The sequence below is a fragment of the Equus caballus genome, chromosome 16 (genome assembly GCF_041296265.1).
Source record: "Equus caballus isolate H_3958 breed thoroughbred chromosome 16, TB-T2T, whole genome shotgun sequence".
NCBI classification, from domain to species: Eukaryota; Metazoa; Chordata; class Mammalia; order Perissodactyla; family Equidae; genus Equus; species Equus caballus.
Window position 1 is genome coordinate 93,980,205 of NC_091699.1, and position 26,967 is coordinate 94,007,171.

General features: G+C 36.7%; 1 protein-coding gene across 7 annotated transcripts in view; it reads left to right on the top strand.

The window, feature by feature from the left end:
• RNF13 (ring finger protein 13) overlaps positions 1-26,967 on the top strand; it is a 158,433-nt gene that overhangs the window by 65,916 nt on the left and 65,550 nt on the right. For 4 of the 7 annotated variants that reach the window (XM_023621096.2, XM_023621098.2, XM_001491189.7 and 1 more), the window contains one exon: positions 23,249-23,336. In XM_023621096.2, coding sequence (XP_023476864.1) covers positions 23,249-23,336 — 88 coding nt within the window. Of the gene's footprint in view, positions 1-23,248; positions 23,347-26,967 lie in introns of all 7 variants that reach the window. The other 3 variants (XM_070238305.1, XM_070238307.1, XM_070238306.1) reach the window with 1 other exon arrangement.

Below are 26,967 nucleotides of genomic sequence, written 5' to 3' on the forward strand. Positions count from 1 at the left end.
CTACAATAAAGAAAATGACAGATTTTCTCTATAGGAACTATCCCAAGTGTTTTGTGACTCCAGGATAGCCAATAAGACAGCAGAAATGCAATCAGCAGTTTTTGGAGGGTAGGAAATTGCGTTGTTTGTAACGTTCTTCAATAAAGAGGGCACTGTTTTAATTTTTTTATCTTCTGTCAAGAGAAGCACATTTGACCCCTTTAAATCTGTCTTGCCCTGAAAAGATGCAGCAAAACCCAGCTCAGAATCAGTATTTGGATACGTGGGATGTCCAGAAGACCAGTAGGAACGACTGTTGATTACACGCCAGCTGATTATTCTGAAAACAATCACTTTTACTCACACTGACGAGAACTTATCCTCTGAAAAACACAGCTCTTTAGAGGAAAAGCAAAACAATGTTATTTTGTTTATCTTTTTACAATGCTGTTCTTTACTGTGATAAAATATAATTGTTTGGAAATACTAGTTTTTGATGAGTATTTGAAGTTAAAAAAGGGCTCATGGGTAAATGAATTAAGGTTATATTAAATCTTTTAATTAGAAAAGTGACTTTGTAGCATTTTGAGGCAGAGAGTTTTCAGAAGACTTGAATTGGCATCCCAGTGGGAAATATGACATTTTAAAAAAAATTTGTAAAAATATATAATCACTTAAAATAGAACTTTTCAGAACTGCACAAGTTTCTATGTTTATAACCAAATACAGATTAGTTATCAGAAATCTGTTCATTGTCATTGTAGTTCAAGATATTTCTATCATGTGGTTTTAATGCTAAGTCAACAATTTCTTTGAATAGCCAATTTACTTTATTTATTTCTTTGGGCTGCCAAATTTAAGGGCTTTTTTTTTTTTTTTGAGAAAGATCAGCCCTGAGCTAACATCTGCCAGTCTTCCTCTTTTTACTGAGGAAGCCTGGCCCTGAGCTGACATCCATGCCCATCTTCCTCTACTTTATATGTGGGATGCCTACCACAGCATGGCGTGCCAAATAGTGCCATGTCCGCACCTGGGATCCGAAGCGGCGAATCCTGGGCTGCCAAGAAGTGGAACGTGCGAACTTAACCGCTGCGCCACCGAGCCGGCTCAGGACGTTTTTTTTTTATTGTTGTTATTATTCTGAAATACAAAGGACAAAGTGGAAAATAAAATTCATACACTTTGTCTGATGTATTTCTGATTAATGAAACAGACCCTTATATATATATTTTTTCTATTTTCTTGTTTTTTTTGAGGAAGATTAGCCCTGAGCTAACATCTGCTGCCAATCCTCCTTTTTTTAGCTTGAGGAAGCCTGGCACTGAGCTAACATTGTGCCCATCTTCCTCTACTTTATACGTGGGACGCCTGCCACAGCATGCCTTGCCATGTGGTGCCACGTCCGCACCCGGGATCCAAACCAGCGAACCCCGGGCTGCCCAAGCGGAACATTCCCACTTAACCACTGCGCCACTGGGCCGGCCCCTATTTTCTTAAGTTTTTATTGATTAGTAAGATGTATTTGTGTAGTACATTTCTGTCAACACAGATGTTAACAATGACTTTTGCAGTATATCATCTTTTTTCAACTTGATTTATGGAATCTTTTGCAGACAAAGCGATCAGTATCTTACGTTTTCTGGCTTTGCTGTAATGATAAACTCTTTTACTGGTTTTCAGGATTATACCGTGTGTTTCTTTACTCCTTTGGATATTTTTATGGTTTCATTTGTTGCATGTACATTTTGTTTTTATTGAGGTAATAATAGTTTATAATGTTGTGAAATTTCAGTTGTACATTAGTTGTCAGTCACCATACATATGTGCCCCTTCACCCCTTGTGCCCACCTTCCAACCTCCTTCCTCTCTAGTAACCACTAATCTGTTCTCTTTATCCTTGTGTTTGTTAATCCTCCACATATGAGTGAAATTGCACGGTGTTTGTCTTTCTCTGTCTGCCTTATTTCACTTAACATAATACCCTCAAGGTCCATCCATGTTGTTGCGAATGGAATGATTTTGTCTTTTATTTTTGGCTGAATAGTATTCCATTGTATGGATATACCACATCTTTATCCAATCATCAGTCGATGGGCGCTTGGGTTGCTTCCACTTCTTGGCTATTGTGAATAATGCTGCAGTGAACATAGGAGTGCATAAGTCTCTGAATTGTTGATTTCAAGTTCTATGAATAAATACCCAGTAGTTGGATAGCTGGGTCATATGGTATTTCTATTTTTAATTTTTCGATAAATCTCCATACCGTTTTCCATTGTGGCTGCCCCAGTTTGCATTCCCACTAGCAGTGTATGAGGGCTCCCTTTTCTCCACATCCTAACATTTGTTGCTTTTTGTCTTGGTGATTATAGCCATTCTAATGGGCGTTAGGTGATATCTTAGAGAAGTTTTGATTTGCGTTTCTCTTATGATTAGTGATGTTGAACATCTTTTCATGTGCTTATTGCCTGTCGGTATATTGTCTTTGGAAAAAATGTTTGTATCCTCTGTACATTTTTTGATTGAGTGTCTTGTTTTTTTATTGTTTAATTATGAGAGTTCTTTATATATTTTGGATATTAACCCCTTGTTGGATATATGATTTGCAAATATTTTCTCCCAGTTAGTGGGTTATCTTTTCGTTTTGTTCCTGGTTTCCTTTCCTTTGCAGAAGCTCTTTAGTCTGATGAAGTCCCACTTGTTTATTCTTTCTTTTGTTTCCCTTGTCCGGTAGACATGGTGTTCGAAAAGGTCCTGCTAAGGCCAATGTCAAAGAGTGTACTGCCTATATTTTCTTCTAGGAGTTCTATGGTTTCAGGTCTTACCTTCAAGTCTTTGATCTATTTTGAGTTAATTTTTGTGAATGGCAAGAGATAATGGTCTACTTTCATTCTTTTGCATATGGCTGTCTAGTTTTCCCAGCAGCATTTATTGAAGAGACTTTACTTTTTCCATTGTATGTTCTTAGCTCCTTTGTCAAAGATTAGCTGTCCGTAGATGTGTGGTTTTATTTCTGGGCTTTCAGCTCTGTTCCATTGATCTGTGTGTCTGTTTTTGTACCAGTACCATGCTGTTTTGATTACTGTAGCTTTGTAGTATTTTAAAGTCAGAGATTGTGATGCCTCCAGCTTTGTTCTTTTTTCTCAGAATTGCTTTAGCTATTCAGGGTCTTTTATTGCCCCATATGAATTTTAGGATTCTTTGTTCTATTTCCATGAGGAATGTCATTGGGATTCTGATAGGGATTGCATTGAATCTGTAGATTGCTTTAGGTAGTGTGGACATTTTAACTATATTTATTCTTCCAGTCCAAGTGTGTGGAATATCTTTCCATTTCTTTATGTCATCATTGATTTCTTTCAATAATGTCTTGTAATTTTCTTTGTATAGGTGTTTCACCTCCTTGGTTACATTTATTCTTTTTGTTGAGATTGTAAATGGGATTATATTCTAGAGTTCTCTTTCTGTTAGTTCATTATGAGAATATAGAAATGCAAGTGATTTTTGTAAGTTGATTTTGTACCCTGCAACTTTGCTGTAGTTCTTGATTATTTCTAATAGTTTTTTGATGGAGTCTTTAGTGTTTTGTATTTATAAAATCATGTAATCTGCAAACAGTGAGAGTTTCACTTTTTCAGTGCCCATTTGGACTCCGTTTATTTCTTTTTCTTGCCCAATTGCTCTGGCCTTCAGTACTATGTTGAATAAGAGTGGTGAGAGTGGACACCGTTGTCCTGTTCCTGTTCTCAGAGGGATGGCTTTCAGTTTTTCACCACTGAGTATGATGTTAGCTGTGGGTTTGTCATATATGACCTTTATTATGTTGAGGTATTTTCCTTCTATACCCATTTTATTGAAAGTTTTTGTTGTAAACGGATGTTGGATCTTTTTAAATGCTTTCTCTGTGTCTACTGAGATGATCATGTGGTTTTTATTCCTCATTTTGTTAATGTGGTGTATCACATTGATTACTTTGCAGATGTTGAACCATCCCTGCATTCCTGGTGTAAATCCCTCTTGATCATGGTGTATGATGTTTTTAATGTATTGCTGTATTCAGTTTGCCAACATTTTCTTGAGGATTTTTGCATCTGTGTTCATCAGTGATATTGGCCTGTAATTTTCCTTCTTTGTGTTGTCCTTGTCTGGCTTTGCTATCAGGGTATGTGGGCCTCTAGAATTTGTTAGGAAGTGTCCCGTCACCCTCAACTTTCTGGAATAGTTTGAGGAGGGATAGGTATTAAATCTTCTTTGAATGTTTGGTAGAATTCTCTAGAGAAGCCATCTGGTCCTGGACTTTTATTTTTTGGGATGTTTTTGATGACTGTTTCAATCTCTTTACTTGTGGTTGGTCTATTCAGATTCTCTATTTCTTCTTGGTTCAGTTTTGGGAGGTTGTATGAGTCTAAGCATTTATCCATCTCTTCTAGAGTGTCCAATTTGTTGGCATATAGCTTTTCATGGTATTCTCTTAGAATCCTTTGTATTTCTGTGATATCAATTGTAAGTTCTCTTCTTTCATTTCTAATTTTATTTATTTGAGCCTTCTCTTTTTTTTCCTTAGTGAATCTGTCTAGGGGTTTGTCAGTTTTGTTTATCTTCTCAAAGAACCAGTTCTTTGTTTCATTGATCCTTTCTACTGTTTTTTGTTGTTGTTGTTTCAGTTTCACTTATTTCTGCTCTAATTTTTTTATTTCCCTCCTACTGCTGAGTTTGGGCTTTATTTGTTCTCTTTTTTCTAATTCTGTTAGGTGTAATTTAAGAGTACTTATTTGAGATTTTCCTTGTTTGTTAATGTTGGCCTGTATTGCTATGAATTTCCCTCTTAAACTGCTTTTGTTGCATCCCATATGAATCGGTATGGTGTATTTTCATTATCATTTGTCTCCAGATATTTTTCTTCTTTTTTTTTGGCACCTGAACTAACATCTGTTGCCAGATTTCTTTTTTTTTCCTTTTCTTTCTCCCTGAAGCCCCCCAGTACATAGTTGTATATTCTAGTTGTAGGTCCTTCTGGTTGTGCTATGTGGGATGCACTGCCTCAGCATAGCCTGATGAATGGTGCCATGTCTGCGCCTAGGATCCAAACGGGCGAAACCCTGGGCTGCTGAAGTGGAGTGCACGAACTTAATCACTTGGCCGTGGGGCCAGCCCCTCCAGATACTTTTTGATTTCTCGTTTAATTTCTTCAGTGATCCATTGGTTGTTCAGTAACATGTTGTTTCAGTCTCCACATACTTCTTACTTTCCCAGCTTTTTTCTTGTAGTTGATGTCTAGTTTCATAGCCTTATGGTCGGAGAGTGTGCTTCATATGATTTCAATCTTCTTAAATTTTTTGAGGCTTGCCTTGTTTCCCAACATATCATCTGTCCTTGAGAATGTTTGATGTGCACTTGAGAAGAATATGTATTCTGCTGTTTTTGGATGGAGTGTTGTATATATATCTATTAACTCCATCTGATCTAGTTTTTCATTTAAATCTACTGTTTCCTTGTTGATTTTCTGTCTGGGTGATCTATTTATGTAAGTGTGGTGTTAAGGTCCCCTACTATTATTGTGTTTTTGTTAATATCTCCTTTTAGTTTTCATAATAGTTGCTTTATGTACTTCGGTGCTCCTGTGTTGGGTGCATATATTTTTATGTGTGGTGTCTTCTTGGTGGAGTGTCCCTTTTATCATATATACTGCTCCTCTTTGTCTTTCATTACCAGTCTCTATGAGGGAAAAGATAATGTTTTAGATTCTGTAGTTCTAGTGCCTAATACATTGTATGGCGCTTGGTAGATGATTAATAAATATTTGCTGAATGAAGTAATTTAGAAAACTCTAAGGGCTTACAGTTACGTTTAACTGGATTAGGGAATAAACAGTATTATTGGAAGCTTCTATTGGCTTCATGTTCGTTTCACTTGATGATCTTAGCAGTATTTCTAAATCTAGATATTCTTTTATCCCACAGACATTTTTCTCTAGGTCCAAATGTTTTATGAGAATTTTAAAAATTACTGTAAACATTTTTTTCTTTTTTTCTTTTTGAGGAAGATTAACCCTGAGCTAACATCTGCTGCCAATCCTCCTCTTTTTGCTGAGGAAGACTGGCCTTGAGCTAACATCCATGCCCATCTTCCTCTACTTTATATGTAGGACGCCTGCCACAGCCTGGCTTGGCATGTGGTGACATGCCCGCACCTGGGATCCAAACCGGCGAACCCTGGGCCGCGGAAGCGGAATGTGCGAACTTAACTGCTGTGCCACCGGGCTGGACCCCATAAACATTTTTTGAATTATTTGGGTGACCTCATCTTCATCATCATAAATAAATAATAAAAAAACATTTTTTTTTGGTGAAATTTTATCGTCTTACAAAATAGTCCTCCAGTCTTTTTCTGGGTTTACCTTTCATTATCCTCTCAGGCCTCCAGGCTGACACATTACATGGTGTTCCCAGAATTGCACTTTTATTTCAGTAGTACCAGGTAAGTAGATATGACCTTGGGTATAAATTAAACTCTGCAAATTGTCTCAAAGTCGCTTAATATAGTTGTTTAATTTTTCCTACACTTTCTTATATTACTACAAATCAATTTATAGCATCTGTTATTAATCTGCTTCAGAATCATATTTACAAGATTCCACTAAAGGAACATGTTTGAGGATACTTAGTGAATAGAAACATTTTTACCCATTTGGGGTTCATCCACCCTGGTGCTACTAGTTTGTTAATTTATTCATTTGTTCCTTTCTTCCACCCTGTAAGTGATAAAGATAGCTGCATCTTTTTTTTTTTTAAAGATTTTTGGGGGCTGGCTCCATGGCCAAGTGGTTAAGTTCGCCTGCGCCACTGTGGCAGCCCAGGGTTCAGATCCTGGGCGCGGACATGGCATCGCTCGTCAGGCCACGTTGAGGCGGCATCCCACATCCCACAACTAGAAGGACCTGCAACTATGATATACAACTGTGTACAGCGGGGGTTTGGGGAGATAAAGCAGGAAAAGAAAAAAGATTTTTGTTTTCCTTTTTATTCCCAAAGCCCCTCAGTACATAGTTGCATATTTTAGTTGTGGGTCCTTCTAGTTGTGACATGTGGGATGCTGCCTCAGCTTGGCTTGATGAGTGGTGCCATGTCTGCTCCTAGTATCCGAACCAGTGAAACCCTGGGCCGCCAAAGCAGAACGCGCGAGCTTAACCACTTGGCCATGGGGCCAGCCCCCATAGCCTCCTCTAAATATTTAGGTTCCTTTATGTACAAATTTATTCAGTATTAAAACAACAAAGCAAAATTCTCCTCTTTTACCAGGAAAGTAATATATAATGAAAGGAGAAAGCTGAAAAATAGTAAATTACATGTACTGTACCCTAAACTAATGCAGCAGTGTAATGCCAGTAACTTTATTTACATATCTCTTCCTCACACATTCTTTTCTTTCAAAATCAAGATATTCAACTTACTCAAACACTGTAAATGAAGAATGTCTAGGTAAGGAGCAATGACAGCCTCTAAAGAGAGAAGGATGGCTTGCGTCATTGAGCTCCTCCCGTCAATGAGAGTGAAGACGTCGTTAGAGCCCAGGGCCTGACGTCTTCTGTGGAGTGGTTCTTCCCAGCACGGCCTGCAGTAACCCTAAAGTGCCGCGCGGGGGACGATGGTAGAATGGCGTTTAATCTTGGCAGGATTGCTGCCGCACTTCCGCATCTATTTCAACAATTCCTTATTCCCTACCATAGCATTTCCAGGAATTTTTGTCCTACAGGTAGAGTGAAAGGTTTGACACTCACGTCTGAATCCTCTACTGTTGCTGCGTTCTCATCTGCATTGCTTTCATCACCCAAGAGAGATTCTACTTCTTAATTTCTTCTTCCTTCTTCAGACGATAAAGGAATGTCATAGCCAGGTTTTGAGAACTCTCTCTGTTCTCTAAGTCCCCCTTTAATTTCTGTACTTCATCTCTTTGCCTTATATGGAAAACAGCTTTTTCTCCTGTGTTAGACATCTCGGTTGGGAGAAAGGGTAGGTTGTGCCCAGGCTGAGGGATGAGTTAACTGTTGCCTGGTGTTGGCAGTTCTGAAAGAAACGAAAATCAGTTTTCCAGAGAATTTTTCACTTGGCATTTGGAAAGATTTTGAAGCAGAGTTAGCCTACATTTTCTGCAGAGGATCCATGGAGGTCTCGTAAAGTAAAGTGAAGCTCCAGTTGTCTCCGATTGCTGAAGCTGCCCACACCTGGTGTATAGCCAGGGGCGCAGAAGAGGCCGGGCTCCAAAACCACTCAGGATCTGCGTTATGCTGTTGTCTTTTTTGTTCTGACTTCTTACCTTTTTGTATTTTGAAACACAGCATACTCAGAAAAAGTGTTTATAATGTATGTATGTACAATTTAAATAATTGTAAAATGAATATCTGAGTACTCACTGTTCAGCTTGAGAGAGACCTGTTACTTACTAAGGTTAATTTGTTAAAGTTGTTAATTACTTTAACCAGACTTCATTAAAGACTTTATCAGGTAAATTGTGTATATTTTAGATTTTATTCCATCTGCAAATCATATTAAACTAGTATTAATGTCTGATCTTCATGAGGGAGCTTCCTATTGGGAATATTTTTACAGTAATTTCATATGTTTTGATAAAGTGATGTTAAGTGTATGATAAAGTGACGACTTGTTAAATCTGCTCATTTTCAGTGTTGTGTTTGAAGACGCTTGTGATGGGAAAGATTCTTTGCTAAGGACGGAGCAAACCCCGTCAGTACTGTGCATTTCTTGTTTCTTTACTGAAGTAGATTCCTTCTTTTGCTCCATAATATTATTTTCTTTCCCTCTCACTTGATTCTAGCCTAAAAAACCCATGGGTGTATCTTTTCTCACACCAGCTTCTTGGGAGGAGAGCTTATGTTTTATGCGGTTCTGGGTACTGAGCTTTTAGTACAGAGCCTAGAACTTGAAAATGGATAGGCAGTAAAGGGAGGAATATACACAGAGACCTGCCACTGGGTGGCGGTGAGCATCAAAATTTGCATTCTAAGTGCTCCAAGGGTTATTTTTCAGTGTGAGTCCCTCTCATTACTTGGAAATTCCTCGAAGGCTGATAGCAAGTTCAGAGAGTTATACTTTTGTTGTGCAAAAAGTTCTTCCAGCAAACTTTTTTCTCAGTGGTAGGTGGGTTGAAGTGGAGCTTCTGCTGTATTAGTATGAGAAATAATTAAGATTTGGTTGGAATATGAATCCTGTCAGTATCTAAAAAGTATGAACTTAGATTAGATTCTTCCTTTTAATATGTGCTGTAATATACATAGGTAACTAGAGATTATTTTATGGATACCTTTGTTAAACTTAAATTGCAATTCTGAAAATTAAAGATTTAAGCTGTTTTAGCTAATGTATTTTACTTTAACTGGTATACTTCATTACAAAGTAAAGGTTTTTTTTTTTAATCTTTATTTCAAACTAATAGCAAGCATCAGAAATAGCTGCACATAAAGGTTCTTTTGGGTTTTCTTAATGTCACTGAGAAAGATTATTTTTAGTTTTAATCTTCAGTACGAATTATATATCAGATAGAGTATTAAAACATCATTGGAAATAGCCACCCTCAAAGTCATAAGCTCATGACTCTGATTTTGTCACAGTATGTTACAGAATATTGTTTTTGCAGTGAGTGGAAAAGCACACATCTCTTTTCTGATTGCAGACAGCCCACAGAACATTTTGAAATTTCAAAATTTTTTGACTGCAACCCACAGTAAGAAATTTATTTTTACTCTTGTCCCAGTATGTATACAACACTCAGCCTCTAATAAAGTTTCCTGAAACAGTACTGACCTATGCTATGTATAATACTCTGATATGTGGTCTTTCTTTTTATTTAAAAACAGAGAAGTTCACCAAGGTCCTACCCACAATTTTCACTAGCCTCACTATTTAAAATTTTTTTTCCCATGTACCAAAGATTGGCTTTAAAATGCTGCCACTGGAACATAACATAAAATCTTTAGTTGATTTTTAAAGTTCCAAGGATTCTGGCATTTGTTTTCTGCTGTACTTGAAACAAATAAGTATGGCTTTGTATATAAACACAGATTTTACCAGACCTACCAAAAATATTTTCTAATGAAACAATTAAATTCAACTTATCTCTGAGCCTAAGTAAACGTGTACAGTTGTAATAATGCCATTTGTCAAAAGATCAGTGCTCTTAGAACATAACCTAAGATAAGAGAAGGAGACGTGCCTTAGTGCTACTGTGATAAATGCCACAAAGCTCCAGCACTGAAACCGTATACTTTGCCTGAGAGCTTTTCTTGGAACTTTTATATACTTAATTTTTTTAAAGAATAGAATTTTCATCAGGTTTACTTCTTTGTTTCTCTATTATAGAAAACATTACAAGAGTGAAGTGAGGCTGGTATCACTGCTGGTTGTCTGCCAGTCTGCCAGTAGTAAGCACAGAGAGAGAGGAAGTGACATTCGATGCTTACCGTAAGGAGGAAAACCAGCTAGAGGGGGAAGCTTGTTCATGATGATCCCCAGGTCACTGGAAAAGGTCAATCACATTTGCTGCCTTTTTGTGGAAGGCTGGAAAGATGCAAAATATTTTGGAAACTTTTTATCCACAATGAAGTAAAATTTTTGGCATGTTTTTTAGAGGAAACTAAGCAACAGATAGAAGGAAATTTCATTTTTGTGGCGTGTATCTTGCTGAGTAGAGCTGGGTAGACAGTTACCTTAGCTGTGATTTAGTTTGATTAAACAGGTATTTATGTGAGAGAGATTCTTCTAGGCTTGAGATATGTGCAAGTAAACAAAATAGATCCTTTCCTTAAGGAATATAAAGTCTGGCATTCAGGATGCTCTAAATGTAATTTTATCATCTCTGTTTTTCAAGGTGATAACAGACTTACTTTTCTGATAATTAACGTTTTTACCAAGGAGGCATGCAAAAATGATCTTTCATTAATTTTTTAAGGAAATACTTTAACATATAAATTACCACAAATTTAGTTTTCTACTATTGTGATTTTCATTTATCTTTCAGTGCAGCAAGATTTTCTTTTTATTATCTTTTTGAGACCATGGTGAAAGTAGTCCACATTTTTCATTTTATTAATGAACCATTACAGTTGAAAATTATTCTATTTAAAGTTAATTATGTGAGATTGGGTTGCTTTATATAATAACAAAGATGAAAACGTAGGTATCCTGCTGAAGTTACCATTGTTAGTAATTCCCAAGTGTTTTGTCTTAAACTATTTTAAAATAGCCCCATATTTTATGTCTTATTATTCTCTCTTTCCCACAGCAGCATTCTCCTACATGTCCACAAAACACAGTTACCACAATTAGGAAAATTAATATCAATAAATACTATAATAATACAGAGTATTAGTATATATATATATATATAGTATATATTTTTAGGTAGTATATTTTATCTAATAATATACAATACATGTTAAAATTTCCTAATTGTCCTCAAAATATCCTTTACAGTTTTATTTTTAACCATTTCAGGATTCAATCACAGGTTACACATTGAGTTAGTTTTCATGTCTCCTTTAATCTACAACTGTTCTTGATCCTTTTTTCTGCCAGCTTTCTATATCTGTGTTTTAGTTTAGGCAATTTTTATTGCTTTATCTTTAGATTCACTGGTCTTTTCTTCTACGGTATCTAATCTTTTGTTAAGCCCATCCAGTGAACTTTTCATTTCAGATGCAGTGTATTTCTTCTCTAGAAATTTCACTTGAAGTCTTTTAAAATATATATGTATGTGTGTATCTTTCTGTTTTTCTCAGTGTTGTGTTCATATTTTCTTTAAAATCCTTAAACATAATTTATAGTTGAATGTAATTTATATTATATATGATTGTAAATAAATTTAATTACAATAAGTTATCTATGATAGCTGTTATGAAGACCTTATCTGCTAATTCCATATCCATGTGATTTCTGGGTCTGTTTCTGTTGACTGATTTTACTCCTGGTTATAAGTCACATTTTCATGCTTCTTTGCATGTCTGGTAATTTTTGATTGGATGCTGGATATTGTGTTATGTTTGTTGAGTGTCTAGGTTTTATTGTCTTTCTGTAAAGAGCATTTAATTTTATGTTGACTGGCATTTAAGTTACTTGCAGTTGGGCTTGCTCCTTTTGAGTTTTGTTTTTAAAGTTCAACGTGGTCAAGAGTAGCCTTTACTCTAGAACTACTATTTTAGCTCTACTAAGTTGTGATCCTTTTAGGGTATCCTCTGAATGCCTTGGGTGTTCAAGGTGGTTGTCCCTCTCTGGCTGGTTAGAATTTGAAATTCTCCTGACCCTGTTTGAGCTCTGGGAATTGTTCCTCTTAAGCTCCTCAATAGTTGGTTTTGTTTCCCAATGGGCTTGTCTGTCTAGCTTCATAGAGTCTCAGTGTATGCATACACATCTTCATATTCAGCCAAAGACCCAATTGGACCCTGTGCAGATTCCTGAAGTACTTTCCCTTCTCTATGGTACTCTAACCTGGAAATTCAAATTTGAGTCACCTTGGCTTCCTTAAACTCAGGTCTCTGTGTCCACAACTTGGTGAGACTACTGTGTTCTGTATTAGTTTGCATTGCTCTGCTAGGCCATGGTCCACAACATTTCTCCAGGCAGAAAGCCAGGACATTTGTAGACATCACCTTGTTTTCCATTGCTCAGGGAGCACAGTCCTGTGCTGACTGTTGTCCAGTGTTTGAAAGCAGCTGTTTCATAAATTTTGTTCGGTTTTCTAGTTATTTGTAAAAGGAAGGGAAATCCATATCAGTTACTCCATCATGGTGAGATGCACAAGTTTCTCCATCTTGTATTGGTCTTTTGTGATGTTGATATTTTGGAAGAATCCAGGCCAGTTGTTTTGCAGAATGCCCCTCACTTTTTGGATTTGTCTGATTGTTTCCTCATGATTAGATTCAAGTTAAACATTTTTGACAGGAATTCTACATATGAAATATTGTGTCCTTCTTAATTTTAATTCTATTCCATTGATCTATATCTCTGTTCTTACATAGTGCCACACTGCCTTGATTACTCTAGCTTTGCAGGAGGTTTTGAAATTGGGAATTTTGAGTCCTCCAACTTTGTTCTTTTTCAATATTGTCTTGACTATTCTGTGTCTCTTGAATTTCCATATGAATTTTAGGACCAGCTTGTCCATTTCTGCCAAAAAAAATTTAAAAAGCCATAAGAATTTTGATAGGGCTTGAGTTGAAGTTGTAGGTCAATTTGGGAATATTGCCATTTTAACAATATTGTCTTCCAACCTGTAATCATGAAATGTCTTTCCATTTGTTTAGATCTTCTTTACTTTCTTTCAGCATTTTTATAGTTCTTCAGTGTACAGGTCATGTACTTCTTTTGTTAAATTTATTCCTAGATATTTTATTCTTTTTGCTTCTGCTATGTATGAGATTTTCCCCTTAATTTTTTTATTGCAATAACATTGGTTTATAACATTATATAAATTTTGAGCGTACATCATTATATTTTGACTTCTGTTTAGATTACATCATGTTCACCACCCAAAGACTAATTATAATCCATCACCATACGCGTGTGCTTACCCACGTCTTCTGCCTTCTTCCCTCCACGCTTGCCCTCTGGTAACCACCAATCCAATCTCTGTCTCTGTGTGTTTGTTTGTTGTTTTTATCTTCTATTTGTGAATGAGATCATAGGGTATTTGACTTTCTCCGTCTGACTTATTTTGCTTAGCATAATACCCTGAAGGTCCATCCATGTTGTCACAAATGGCAAGATTTCATCCTTTTTTATGGCCAGGTAGTATTCCATTGTGTATATATATACCACATCTTCTTTATCTGTTCATCCCTTGATGGACACCTAGGTTGCTTCCAAGTCTTTGCTATTGTGAATAATGCTGCAGTGAACATAGGGGTGCATGTATCTTTACGCATTCATGTTTTCATTGATTTTGTCAAATGCGTGGTGTTAGCTGCATTCCATAGTTTTTTTTTTTTGGGTTGAGGAAGATTTGCCCTGAGCTGACATCTGTTGCCAATCTTCCTCTTTTTTTTTCTTGAGAAAGATTAGCTCTGAGCTAACATCTGTGTCAGTCTTCCTTTATTTTGTATGTTGGTCACTGCCACAGCATGACTGATGAGTGGTGTAGGTCCATGCCTGGGATCTGAACCCATGAACCTGGGTCTCTGAACTGAAGTATGCCGAACCTAACCATTATGCCACTGGGCCAGCCCCACATTCCATATATATATTTTTTTTTTTTTGAGGAAGATTAGCCCTGAGCTAACATCTGCTGCCAATCCTCCTCTTTTTGCTGAGGAAGACTGGCCCTGAGCTAACATCCGTGCCCATCTTCCTCTACTTTCTATGTGGGATGCCTACCACAGCATGGCTTGCCAAGCAGTGCTATGTCCACACCCGGGATCTGAACCGGCGAGCCCTGGGCTGCTGAAGCGGGACGTGTGAACTTAACTGCTGCACCACTGGGCCAGACCCTCCACGTTCCATATTTTTGATATATTTTGTTTTCATTCATCTCAAATATTTATAATTTTCCTTGTGATTGCTTTTTTTGACCCATTGGCTGGCTATTCAGGATTTGTTTTTAAATTTTGACAGATGTCTTAATTTCCAAAATTTCCTTCTAGTATTGATTTCCAGTTTGATTCCATTGTGGTTGGAGAACATACTTGATATGATTTCAGTACTTTTAAACTTATTGAGGGTGGTTTTATGGCCTAACATGTGGTCTCTGCTGGAGAATGTGCACTTGAGAAGAATGTTGATTGTTGAGTGGAATGTTCTATAGATATCTGTTAGGTCTAGTTGGTTTATAGTGTTGTTCAAATCTTTTATTTCCTTGTTGATCTTCTGTCTAGTTCTCATCATTAGAGAGAGTGAGGCATTGAAGTCTCCAGCTGTTGTTGAATTGTGTAGTTCTCTCTTCAGTTCTCTCAATTTTTGGTTCATGTGTTTTGGAACTCTGTAATTAGGTGCAAATATGCACTATAAGTACCTCTATCTTCCTGATGGAAAACATTATAAAATGTCTTTCTTTGTCTTGGTAACAATTATTATCTTAAAGTCTAGTTTTGTACTGTTTGCATGGTGTATCTTTTTCTTTTTCTTTTCAACCTGCTTGTGTCTTTGATTTGTAGTAAGAGAGTCTCTTATAGCTAACACATAGATGGATCGTGTTTTTTAATCCGTTCTGCCAATGTCTGGCTTTTGATTGGGACGTTCAATCTGTTTATATTTAATGTAATTACTTATAAGGTAGGATTTACATCTGCCACTTTGTAATTTGTTTTCTATTTATCATATGTCTTTTTTAGTCCTCTTTCCTCAATTCCTGCTGCCTTTTGTGTTAAATAGGTATTATTTAGCAGACCTGTTTAATTTCCTTGTTGTTTTTTCTACTATATATTTTTAATTTATTTTCATAGTGGTTGCCCTGGGTATTGCAATTAACATCTTAAAACAGTGTAGTTCAGATTAATACTAACTCAATTTAAATAGTACCTAAAATCTTTGCTCCAGTATACCTTAATTTCTACCTCCTCTATTGTAGTATCATACTATTATTTTCATACAAATTGCATCTTTATATGTTATAAACCCACCACACATAATTATTTTTTATGCAGCAGTCTTTTAAAACAAATAGGAAAAGAAGAAAGTTAGAAATAAAAATATCTTTATACTGCTTTCATAATACCTATGTAGTTATATTTACTGCTGCTGTTTATTTTGTGTAGATTCAAGTTAGTCATCATTCATTTCAGCCTGAAGGGCTCTTTTTAATATTTCTTATAAGGCTACTGACAGATTATTTCAGTTTTTGTTTATCTGGAAGTGTCTTAATTTCACCGTCATTTTTGAAGGAGAGTTTAGCTGGATGTAGAATTCTAAACTCAATTATTTCTTCTTGTAACTTCTTTTTTTTTTGGTGAGGAAGATTCACTCTGAGCTAACATCTGTTGTCCTTCTTCCTCTCTCTCTCTCTCTCTCTCCTTTTTTTTTTTTTGCTTGAGGAAGATGAGCTCTGAGCTAATGACTGTTCCACTTTTCTCTATTTTGTATGTGGGTTGCCACCACAGCGTGGCTTGACAGGTGGGGTAGGTCTGGGCTTGGGATCTGAACCTGCACCGCCAAACTGGAGCGCACTAGACTTAACCACTATGCTACGGGGCGGGCCTCTCTCGTAGCCTTTTTATAGATTCATCTAAGTAGGTGATTGTGTCAACTTGCAAATTAAGAGCATCTTACTTCTTCCTTTGTAATCTGTTCACTCTTTCTTTTTCTCTTTCCCTCTCTTTCTCTTCCCTCTCTTTCTCTTCCTTACCCGCAAGCCCCCTGCTTTCTGCCTTATGTTACCGGACAAGACCTTCAGTGCAATGCTGAATAGAAGTGGTGAGAGTGAACATCATCTTGTTCCTGTTAGTCAGGAGAAAGCATTCAGTGTTTTACCAGAAAATACGATGTTAGCTGTTGATTTTTTGTAAATAACACTATTACTAGGAAATACTTTAAATTATCAGTTCAAAATGTGAACCTAAGTTCATTCCTTGGGAGGAAAGTAGGTTGAGAACAAAAAGCAAATAAAGATGCTTTCAAGTCACCGAAGGTGTCATGTAATTAAATGGGAGTTTAGGAAAATTTAGTCATTGTCTTCCTAGTGGTTAAGCACTCAAAATACACTTCAAGTTAGATGTGTTTTTTATTGTTATACTTAATCCAGGATAGTTGAATTTCCCTAATATTTGTTACATTCTTTCTACTTCTATTCTTATTTCTTTGTTTTAGTAAATAAAATTATAGTGTCACTGAAATTGTCCTCTAAATCACATATATTTTTATTCTGCATGAATTACTCACAATCTGACATATTTCAGTATATTCTCTTTCAGCTTCCCAATGAAAATAAATGATCTTTTAACAACTTTTAATAAAAATGTTGAAATAATGAACTAAACTTAAGGTCATATTACCATTAAAATTAGAAGAGAATGTATTTAAAATGGCTGGTATTCTGAATCCAGCATCTTTTGCCCATCACCTGAAGACGGATGTTCTCAGATACACCAGGCACCGGCAGGAGATGCCTGCATGTTTTCACGGGACATCGCCTACCTGTCTGTCTGAAGTAATCCTGGTTTTGAGCTTGCCTTTTCACTCTTGTTCAAGCATTACAAATTATTCTCCACGTGAGGGAAAAACAACACTATAATTCAGATAAGGACTTTAGAACTTGAAATGTATTTTACATAAAAATGCTCTTGTTCCAGGTGTGTCTCATTTTACATGAGCATCCAGACTTCTGTCTGATATAACTGAGTTCCTTTCAAGGTTCTTTTCCATCAAGGAAAGTTACCTCTGTTGCATTTTTACCATTCTTGCAGGTGTATAGCCTAGAAATATGCACAGATCTGCTTATTTGTTCGTGTCTCCTCCCAGGGGAGAAACCAAGTACACTTAATTCAGTTCATGTACAGATGTTAAAGGGGGTTGAAGAGTATAGGAAATGTAAAAATGTGAATGGCTAATGTGTATTGGAAGTTTAATTATGTTTTATAACAACCAGGTGGCTAGATTTATTCCAAATATTTGTTGAATGAATAAATGAACTAATTTGCTGAAAATCTCTAAATTTTTATCTCAAGTCCTGATCTGTTGTATTCTACTTACCTAGAAAATCTATGTCTAGAAACCTTGCTACCTCTCAGAGCCATTCCCTTCTTCTTTATGAAAACAAGCTCTGTTTCTCAGCTCTCCCATTTTGGGGTAAATGCATTCTCCAAATTTCCTAGGTTCAAAAATTGGTTTTGAAGAATGAAAAAGATAGTGTTCTTTCACATCGTTGCCATCATCTTGCCTTGTCGTAACAGCTTCTAAATTTTCAGTGTCTCCTCTCCGTATCAATCTAAGCATTACCAGATTGCTCTAAAACATTGCTTCAGTCATGTCAACCCTTCAAGTGCCTGCGGTGAACCCTTGACAGAGGAGACCCCAGGTCTGCTCTCTGAATGGCCTTCAAGGTACTGCACAATCTGTCCCTTTTTGTCCCGTCTCGCCTCTCTTCTGACCCTTCAACAGCAATGACAAAGCACTTATTTGATATGTGCCAGGCGATATCTAAGCACTATTTTAAGTGCTTTACCTATATTAGATCATTTAATCCTCAAGATAACTCTTTAAGTTGGGTATATTATCAGGCCATTTTACAGAAGTTAAGTTACTTGCCCAAGTTTATACAGCTTGTGTATGACAGAGTCAGAATTTGAATCCAGGTTATCTTGTTCCAAGAGTCTATACTTTTAACTCCTCTGCTGTTCTTCCTTTGAGTAATGCTCTTCTTTACTTAGTGAGGTCACTCTTGCTGTTTTTTGTTTTGTTCTTAATATGCCTTGCTTTTTTGTCTTGTTATTTCTCTCTTCCTTTCATATGAGAAATTTTCCCAAACTCTTTCCACTGTTAACCCACATTTCCTTTTTATTTAGGTGTAATTCAGGTCCCATAAAATCTGCCATACCTATTTCAGCCCACAGGTTTTTCCCCTCTAAATTTCTGTAAACTCTACCACAATGTTTTAGCACTTTTCTTGTTGGCTTATACTCTGTTTAGTGTATAGGTTTTATTTTGACCACAAGATTTAAGATTAATGTTGTCTGAGTCTTGATGCTTTCTTGGTTCAGTTCCTTTCCATAGACATTTGTAAAATGTTAAATAAGGTTAGTAATCCTGGTTCTCATCCTGATTCATTGGGAAACCCCATGCTTCTCTATCTCATCAGATAAATTTGTGTTCAAATCTCAGTTCTGCCTAAGTGTGATCTTAGGGCAATTTTGTTTATCCACCTTTTCTTATTTCTAATTTCTAAAATATAGGAAAGCATATCTACATTGTGGAGTTGTGTTAGGTATTAAGGATAAGATATGTAAAGCATCAGCTCGGAGAGGTCATACAGCCTGTGGTCTGGACCCTTGTTATATATATTCTATCAACAGTTTCCCCATCTCCTCATGCCTACACGTCCCTTAAAAGATCTCTGCTCATGATCATCCTTACAGCACAATCAGTTCTTTCTTCTTACAAGGCCTGTTTTATTAGTGTCAGCATTACCTACCAATTTGTCCAGTCTGGAAATAAGATAAACTATTGTGTCATTTCCATGGTTCCTTTTAGAACCTGTCTTGTTGAAGGCTCTTCTGTTAGCAATCTGCTATCTTCTGACTTACTAGCTGTTTATAATAACAACCCAGCAGTCCCATGTTTCTTTAAAACTCTTGGTTAGGTGCCACCTGGTCCTCATAATTCAGTTGCAGTTAATTTGTTGATTAGATGTAAAATGTTTAGTGCATTTGCCACAATTTGAACTCATAGCTCAGATCAGTCTCCATAAAGAGGCAGATTGGCAATATAATTCAGAAGGCTTTTTCATACAGTTTTTAGTTTTGATGTCTGTTTTGGAGTTTAGGTTTGTTCACTGTGCATGCTTTTCCTTCATGAATCTTTGAGTTCTCTGCTGCCATCTGACTCCTTGTGTTTGAGGTTGCGTTTTATGAATGTGAAACCTTGCACATGCTTACTAAATGATTTAGGTTGTATTTCTGCCTTATGTGTTCCTAAAAATACCAGCTGCTGCCTAGTTAAAAATGTAATTTAATTTGACTGACACATGAGTTTTATAAACACAATATATTTTCCTTGTTTGTGTTCATAAGCCCGTTGGTCCATATGTTATAGTGTTTCTTGATTTAATCTCATTGCTTTATTTTAGAAATCAATAAAAACAACAACAAAAACCTTGGCCAAGCCTTCTTACTTGTTAAGTTTTTTAAAACGTGTTTCTATTTTTTGGAATTCACACTTGTGCTCACAGAATTCCTTCCTATTTTAGTGGTTTTCTAAGTCTTCTATTTTAGGAATTTTATCATTTTGTTAGCAGAGAGCAGCTTTTGATATTGATACAACTTTGTATTGTATTTATGGAAACAGTTGCATTTTGGATGTGTGAAAGAATCATTTCTCCTCAGTTGCTCGGTGTTGGTGTAGGAATCTCATGGCTAGATGTAGTTACACACATAGCAGATTGTTGTAAATCTATTCATTTATATTGGTGGTTCTTAACAATTTAGGGGTCAGAAAGCCTCTTGTAAAATTGGTAATTGCTTTGTCCCCTTCTTACCAGAAAAGTTCACTCGTAGATAACTGCAGGAGACTTAAGGACTCCATAAGGGCTTGTTTTGAAAATGGAATTGGTACATGTATGCATAAGCATAATGTAAGCACTATATAAGATCTTTAAGAAAAATGTGAAAATACTGATAGAAATACTCTAGCAGGAAGCAGTGAGGTGGGTGTTTGGGGACAGCATGTGGAACGGGGCCGGCTTCGTGGAGATAATGGAATTTGAAGGCCTGATAGGCATTGAGAAGACAAAACCTGGTCCAGGCAGAGATGTTAGCATGAGCAAAATAGGGAGGCAGGAAAGCAGCTGATCTGTGGGGATGTCCCTGAGTACTGAGGTCTCCTTGAGGACAGTGATTGTTTCTGATTACTTTTGAGTCTGCTCAGTGCACAACACACAGTACCTCACTCATTATGTAAACTCAGTAAATACTTATTGAACTGAACTGCGTTTTTTACTCTTTATCATGGTTCCTGAGACCAACCTTCTCTGTGCCCTAACATGTTGTATCTTTGCTCACAAATATATATTTTGCAGGGAAACAAGTTAAATCATATAATTTCAATGGCGCATGTACATTAGTTGGCTTAAAAAAGAAAGGTGAAACTTGTTTTATATTAGCAGAGAACAGCTTTTGATAGAGAATTTATATTTCTTAAATTGTATCTCTGGAAACAGTCGTTTTTTGGATGTGAAAGAAACATTTCTCCTCGGTTACTTGGTTAGCCTTTTGGGAGCAGTTAAAATGATCATTAAAGCATCAAATAAACTAATAACAACCCCAAGCAAGTATACTTTTGTTTAAATAAATGCTAAGTGAAGTCTGTACTGCTATGGTAATAAAATGAATAAATGATAGATTAATATATAAGTAATAAATAAGAAATAGGGCTTAGAAACTATAATATCCTTCTTGAAAGGTTCTTTTCTCCCCTTGGAAAGTGGTAATATCTATGGGGAAGAGACTATGGGAGCTGGCATTTTCTCAATTTTAGTTGGATAACAAAATCCACCTAAAAATAAAACATGCACACGTAGACACAAAATAGTAAACTTATTTCTTGACCTTTCCTTGCATGACTGCAAAAGATTCCCAGTAAGAGTTTTGTTGGCCGGTTGATTTTCTTGCCATTATTCCTAACATTAGAGCATTAGGTCCTATTTCAGTGAACTATTTATGCTATTTTAATCAGTTTTAAAATAAGTTTCTGCCTAATTTTCTCTCTCATGTTTATAACGTTATAACATGAATTATTAATTTAAGCACATATTTTATACATCTGTTCACTCAAGTAATATTTGATGAGTGCCTATTCTGTGTCAGGCTATTCCATAGATGCTATAGAAACTGGAAAGACGAACAAAATATTAATTCCTTGAGGCACTCTTATCTCCTACAAATTCAGTTTTTTTCAGTGATAGGATAAAATTATTCTAACTAATCTACATTATCATCTCTTTTGGAAACCCAGCTTGCATTGTGGGGTGGTTTTAGAGAAGTGAAGGGTACTGTAGAAGAGAATTTTACTCTGTGCGAAGCAGACTGGCCTGACCGGGGTTGAATATGTGAACCTCATTTCTCTTACCTGGCCTTCAAATCAGAGTCTGTCGAATACCCGAGCCTTCCTTTCCCTCTTGGGACCTCGACTCTTTGGGCTTTCCTTTATCCTTTGGAACTTGACTCAGATTTTATTTTTATTAAATTACAGTAGAGTTTTGAATCATTATAATGCTGATAACTAAAACAGAAATAATGTCAGACCTTCTAAAAATTCTTTTGAGATTAATTTTCCTGTTTTTTAGAAGTATAAGTATAAAGAAACACTTTGAGAGACTTATCACTGTGTGATGGTCATAAGGTGATGTATTTCAAGAGTTTCTTACCATATTAAGTATTCAAAACTATATATATATATATATATATAAACTATATATTAAATAGTTTTGAAAGTATTCTAAAGTATTTCAAGTATTCAAAACAATATTATAGATATATTTTCTTACCCTTTTCATTTTGGTTTAACCAATATATAATATGTAATAATGATCTGATCCTTCATTTGTAGCTTATTTCTGGGTTTATTTTTATTTAAAACAGGTTGGGTTTTTTGTTTTTTGTTTTTTTTGCTGAGGTAGATTCACCCTGAGCTAACGTCTGTTGCCAGTCTTCCTCTATTTTATAAGTGGGTTGCCACTGTAGTGTGGCCACTGATGAGTGGTGTAGATCCATGGCCCGGGAACCTAACCTGGGCTGCCAAAGCGGAGTGTGCTGAATTTAACCACTAGGCCACTGGGCCGGCCCCCCCAGATTGGCATTTTTAGAGTGAGGTGTGTTAACATGTTTGGGTACTTTTCAGATCTTTCATGTAAGAAAATTCTGCCACACGTTTAGCCATATTCGTATGGTGCGAAGGTTACTATTTTGGAGACTAGCTTTAGCAAAGATTAAATAGCTAGATGGAACCAAAGTAAGAAACTCAGGCTGGAAGTATTTTTAATTCTTTCAAAGCTTCAGAAAGGAATTTTAAAGAACATGTTTGATGATGAAGCTAATAATAAGAATAGCTTTTATTTGACTCATTTCTTTGTGTTAGGCATGCTATTAAGTATTAAAAAATATTTTTTACATATGAGAAAAATACTGTGTCATTCTCATTTTAAAGTTGGAGAAACTGAGGATTAAGGAAGAGAAATAATTTGCCCGAGTTTATCCCACTAATAAGTAGTGGAGGTAGATTGATGACTCTTGAGCCCGATCACAGCAAGTCTCTACGTCTTTAGAACCAGACAGGTTTAATGCTTTTGGGCCTTTTAATATTTTAGGTTGGTTCCCTATCCTTTATTTGCTTCTTGTTTCACTTAATGCCATGAATGAAATCGAGAAGATATCTAAAGAAGTCCTTGATAATCACTTGTAAAACATCCATTATGTTTCAAGAACACACTTGAGATCTATTCTTATATATACACATAATCTGGTCCTTAGATATATGGTGTAGACTTGATTTATGTTTGTTAAAGTTGAGGGACTTTGTGACAAAGCACTTTCTTCCTCAAATCTTGACTGTTTTCTGACTTGCAGGTTTTAAACGCGCAGAGAGCAGGGTACAAAGCAGCCATAGTGCACAATGTGGATTCTGACGACCTCATTAGCATGGGATCCAACGACAGTAAGTACAGGTATCACTTTTCTTCTCTCCTGTTTGACAGACCTTTTGAAACTAAAACTTAACAGGATTTCTCTTCTCTCATTTTCTAAAAAGCAAAATTTCTTCTCTATCAGAAAGATAATTCCCAATTCTTAACCCTCTCTGGACAATTTTATTCACAGTAGGAGTTGCATTGACTTGTTCTTTTTGGAACAGTGAGGTTTTTGTTTGTTTGTTTCACCTACGTGTCCCCTTTTAGAAGATGTGTTAATATTTTAGTAAAAACCAAAGGGAAACCAAAGCTTTAAATAGAGATAAACATGCTGAGTAAAGGATGCCATTGAAGAATTTTTGTGATTTATTTAGAGATTCACGACAGTAAATTTTAGGATATGCGGATATACTAAGTAGCCACTATATTCTTGTGAAATTTCAAAGCTGCATTCTTGTGCTTTTTTACTCCTTTTGGTTATTAGCCCCTTAACATACATTGGCATGCCTGTTGTTTTTCATTCAAAATGGGAATATCTTTCCTTACTCTCTGCTAAATATTAGCTTATAGGGAAAATGAACCAATTTTAATGAAATAACTGGCTTTAATCAGACAGTGATTTTTAATCCGTATGCGTTCACTTAATTTAGTGAGAATGCTAAAAAGTGTCTTTTGTTACGTTAATGAAGGGACTTTTAGATCCCAAGTAAGGATGGGGGGCCACTTGCCAGGAGAATCAATCATGTGATTAGAGAGTTAGAATTTTCAGTCCTATACCCCTGACCTCCCGGGTGGGGGAAGGACTGGAAGTTTAATCAGTCACCACTGGTGGCCAAGGGTTTAATCAGTCCTTCTTTTGTAATGAAGCCTCTATAAAAACCCAAAAGGAAGGAGTTCAGAGAGCTTCCTGGTTGGTGGACACGTGGAGGTGCTGGTAGAATTGCACCCTGCAGCGAGTGTGGAAGCTCTGCACCCTTTCCACATCCCTTGCCCTCCTGTACATCTCTTCCATCTGGCTGTTCCTGAGTTACATCCTTTCATGATAACCAGTGATCTTGTAAGTAAAATGTTTGTCTGAGTTCTGGAGCCACTCTAGCAAATTAATTGAACTCAAAAGGGAGGAGGGTTGTTGGAACCCCCAATCTATAGCCTGTTGGTCAGAAGCACAGGTGACAACCTGGAGTTGCATCTGGTGTCTGAAGTGTGAGGCGGCAGTCTTGTGAGACTAAACCCTTAACCTGTGGAATCTGATGCCGTCTCTGGGTAGATAGTGTCAGAACTGAGGGGAATTGAGTTGTTTGATGGTATGGGGGAGATTCTGCACACACACATTAAAAGTTGGGTCCAGAACTTAAAATACAGTGCCAGCATCCATGATTAAGTATTTTATTTTTGTGCCTTTTTTTTTGAGTACATACGTAACCATAATACATCTTGCTACTAGGTTCCATTGACTCATATATGCAAGAAAGAACTTGGAAGAAAGAGCAGACATCAAGCTATGGGCTGATATACTACATTAGGATGTATTTAGGACTTTAAATAACTACATTCTCAATAGGAAATAGTTTGGATTCCTTGACCAAAAAAATCTTTTTATTGCGTAATACAGTGTTTTTTGTTGTTGTTGAGTAGAACTCTTTTCCTTCTTGTCATATAATCTGAGGAAAAATTACCATGTATAAAAATTACAACTTAGTAAAAGTTCCTTAGTTAATTTCTTTATATTTTAAATGATTTTAATCTTCTAGCTGATTAAATCATCATACTTGTAGAATGCATAAAGTATTCCTTAAGAGGTTCTAGCATTTCACAGAAAGTTTGACAACTGCTGCTTGGGAATTAGAGGAATTGATGAAGGGATTTTACTTACCAAATAAACTAGTACTGTTGGTATTTCAAAGTTGACATTTTTCTTCTCCTTTAACTATGTCCCTTAAAAAAAATATCATCCCACGTGATACCTTCCAGGTCAGTGACTTTTGTGACCTATATTCATTATTGGCAAAATGGAAAGCATAGACAGTCTAGAAACAGACAGGCCTGAGTTCATATCCAAACTCCCACTTGTATTAGCTGGTTAACTTTGAGCAAGGTACTTACCCTTTGCATTTTGTTGAAGGCCTGAGCCCAGAGTTTAGCAACCCTCAAGACCTGCTCGAGGGTTTTGGGTTGAACAAATTGATTAGTATTTGTAAACTGTTTACGCTTGTGACATGTTCCCACTAAAAATTTTGCAAGCTGGAAGTGTACGTTCCCTTTAGCACCTGTTTTGTCTTTATAAAACCTTTGTAAAACCATAAAACCTTTTTGTGATACTCATGTCAGTTCCTAAGGAAAATGTGCTAAATAGTCAAAGTAGCACGTAACCGTATAATCCTGCTGTTGCCATGGAAATGTTCCAACTGAGTTATCATATGTCGAAGAGTGCTCAGAATTTTAGTTCTTGACTGTGTTGCTTGTATTACTGCCTGTGATATTTTGCTCTGTCTTTGCGTGTGTGTGTGTGTGAACATTTCATATATCCAAAGACACAGGTTGTAAAGATCTTTACCATTTTCATCTTTGCCGTTACTTGGTACAGAAAAAGAAAGCGTGGATTGATTAAAAGAGGCTTATATCTCCCCCTTTTTAGCTTAGTCCACAGCCACAAGAAGTGCTGCACACGTGCTCCTAAGAGCAGAGGTTCTGAAATCTGGGAGCAAGCGGAAGTTTTAAAAGGCCCTTGCTGCCGACATTTTACACGAGCAATGTGTGCGTCTTTATTTCAGCTAGGACATGGGAGGTGTTAAGTCAGTGAGCCGATAATGTGTCATCTTCGGGAGGCAGCAGAATGTGATGGGGAAAACACAACTTCAGACCCAGGAAGTGTGGGTTTATTCCAGGCTGGTTAGTATACGAACCTAACCTGTGCCCTTGGGAAAGTTACCTAACTTTCTGAGCCTTTATTTTCATCTGTAAAAGTGTGAATAACTTCAGTTTTTACTGGACCTGACGTGGTTGTGAAGAACATGAGAGCAGATGCGTGAGAAAACCCATGCCACGGCGGAGTGGGAAGAGCCTAGATTAGGAATCAGAGCCTTAAGTTTGAGTCTAAGCTGTGCAAGTTCCTACCTGTATAACCAGGGCAAGTTATCCATATAACTAGGTTTGCTTCTTCTTTTTTCCTTCAACAAATATTTTTTGACAGCCTCCTGTGCATCAAGCACTGTTTGAGGCACCATGCCTAGAGCAGGGAATGACTGAGTTTAAGGCTCTGCTCTCCTGCCTTTCATTGAGGTAGCAGAAGGCAGTAGTTGAGAGTGTGGTTTCTGGATACTGCCTGCCAGGGTTTGAATCCCAGTTCTACCACTTACCAGCTGTGTAACCTTGGGTATGGTACCCACCATCTCTGTGCCTCACTTTTCTGATCTGCAAAATGGGGATGATAATAGTAGTACTCATTGGGTTGTTGTGAGGATTGAATGAATTAAGACATATACAGCAGCTAGAAGACTGCTGGTTCTTAGTAATCATTTAATGGTTATTTAGATATTATTGTTATTGCTGCTGGTATTATTATTGCATTCTAGAGTGGGAGAGGAAATGAACCCATAATCAAAGAGGTATGCAAATGTCAAGTAGTGATAAGTGCTATGAAGAGAAACATGTTCAGCTAAA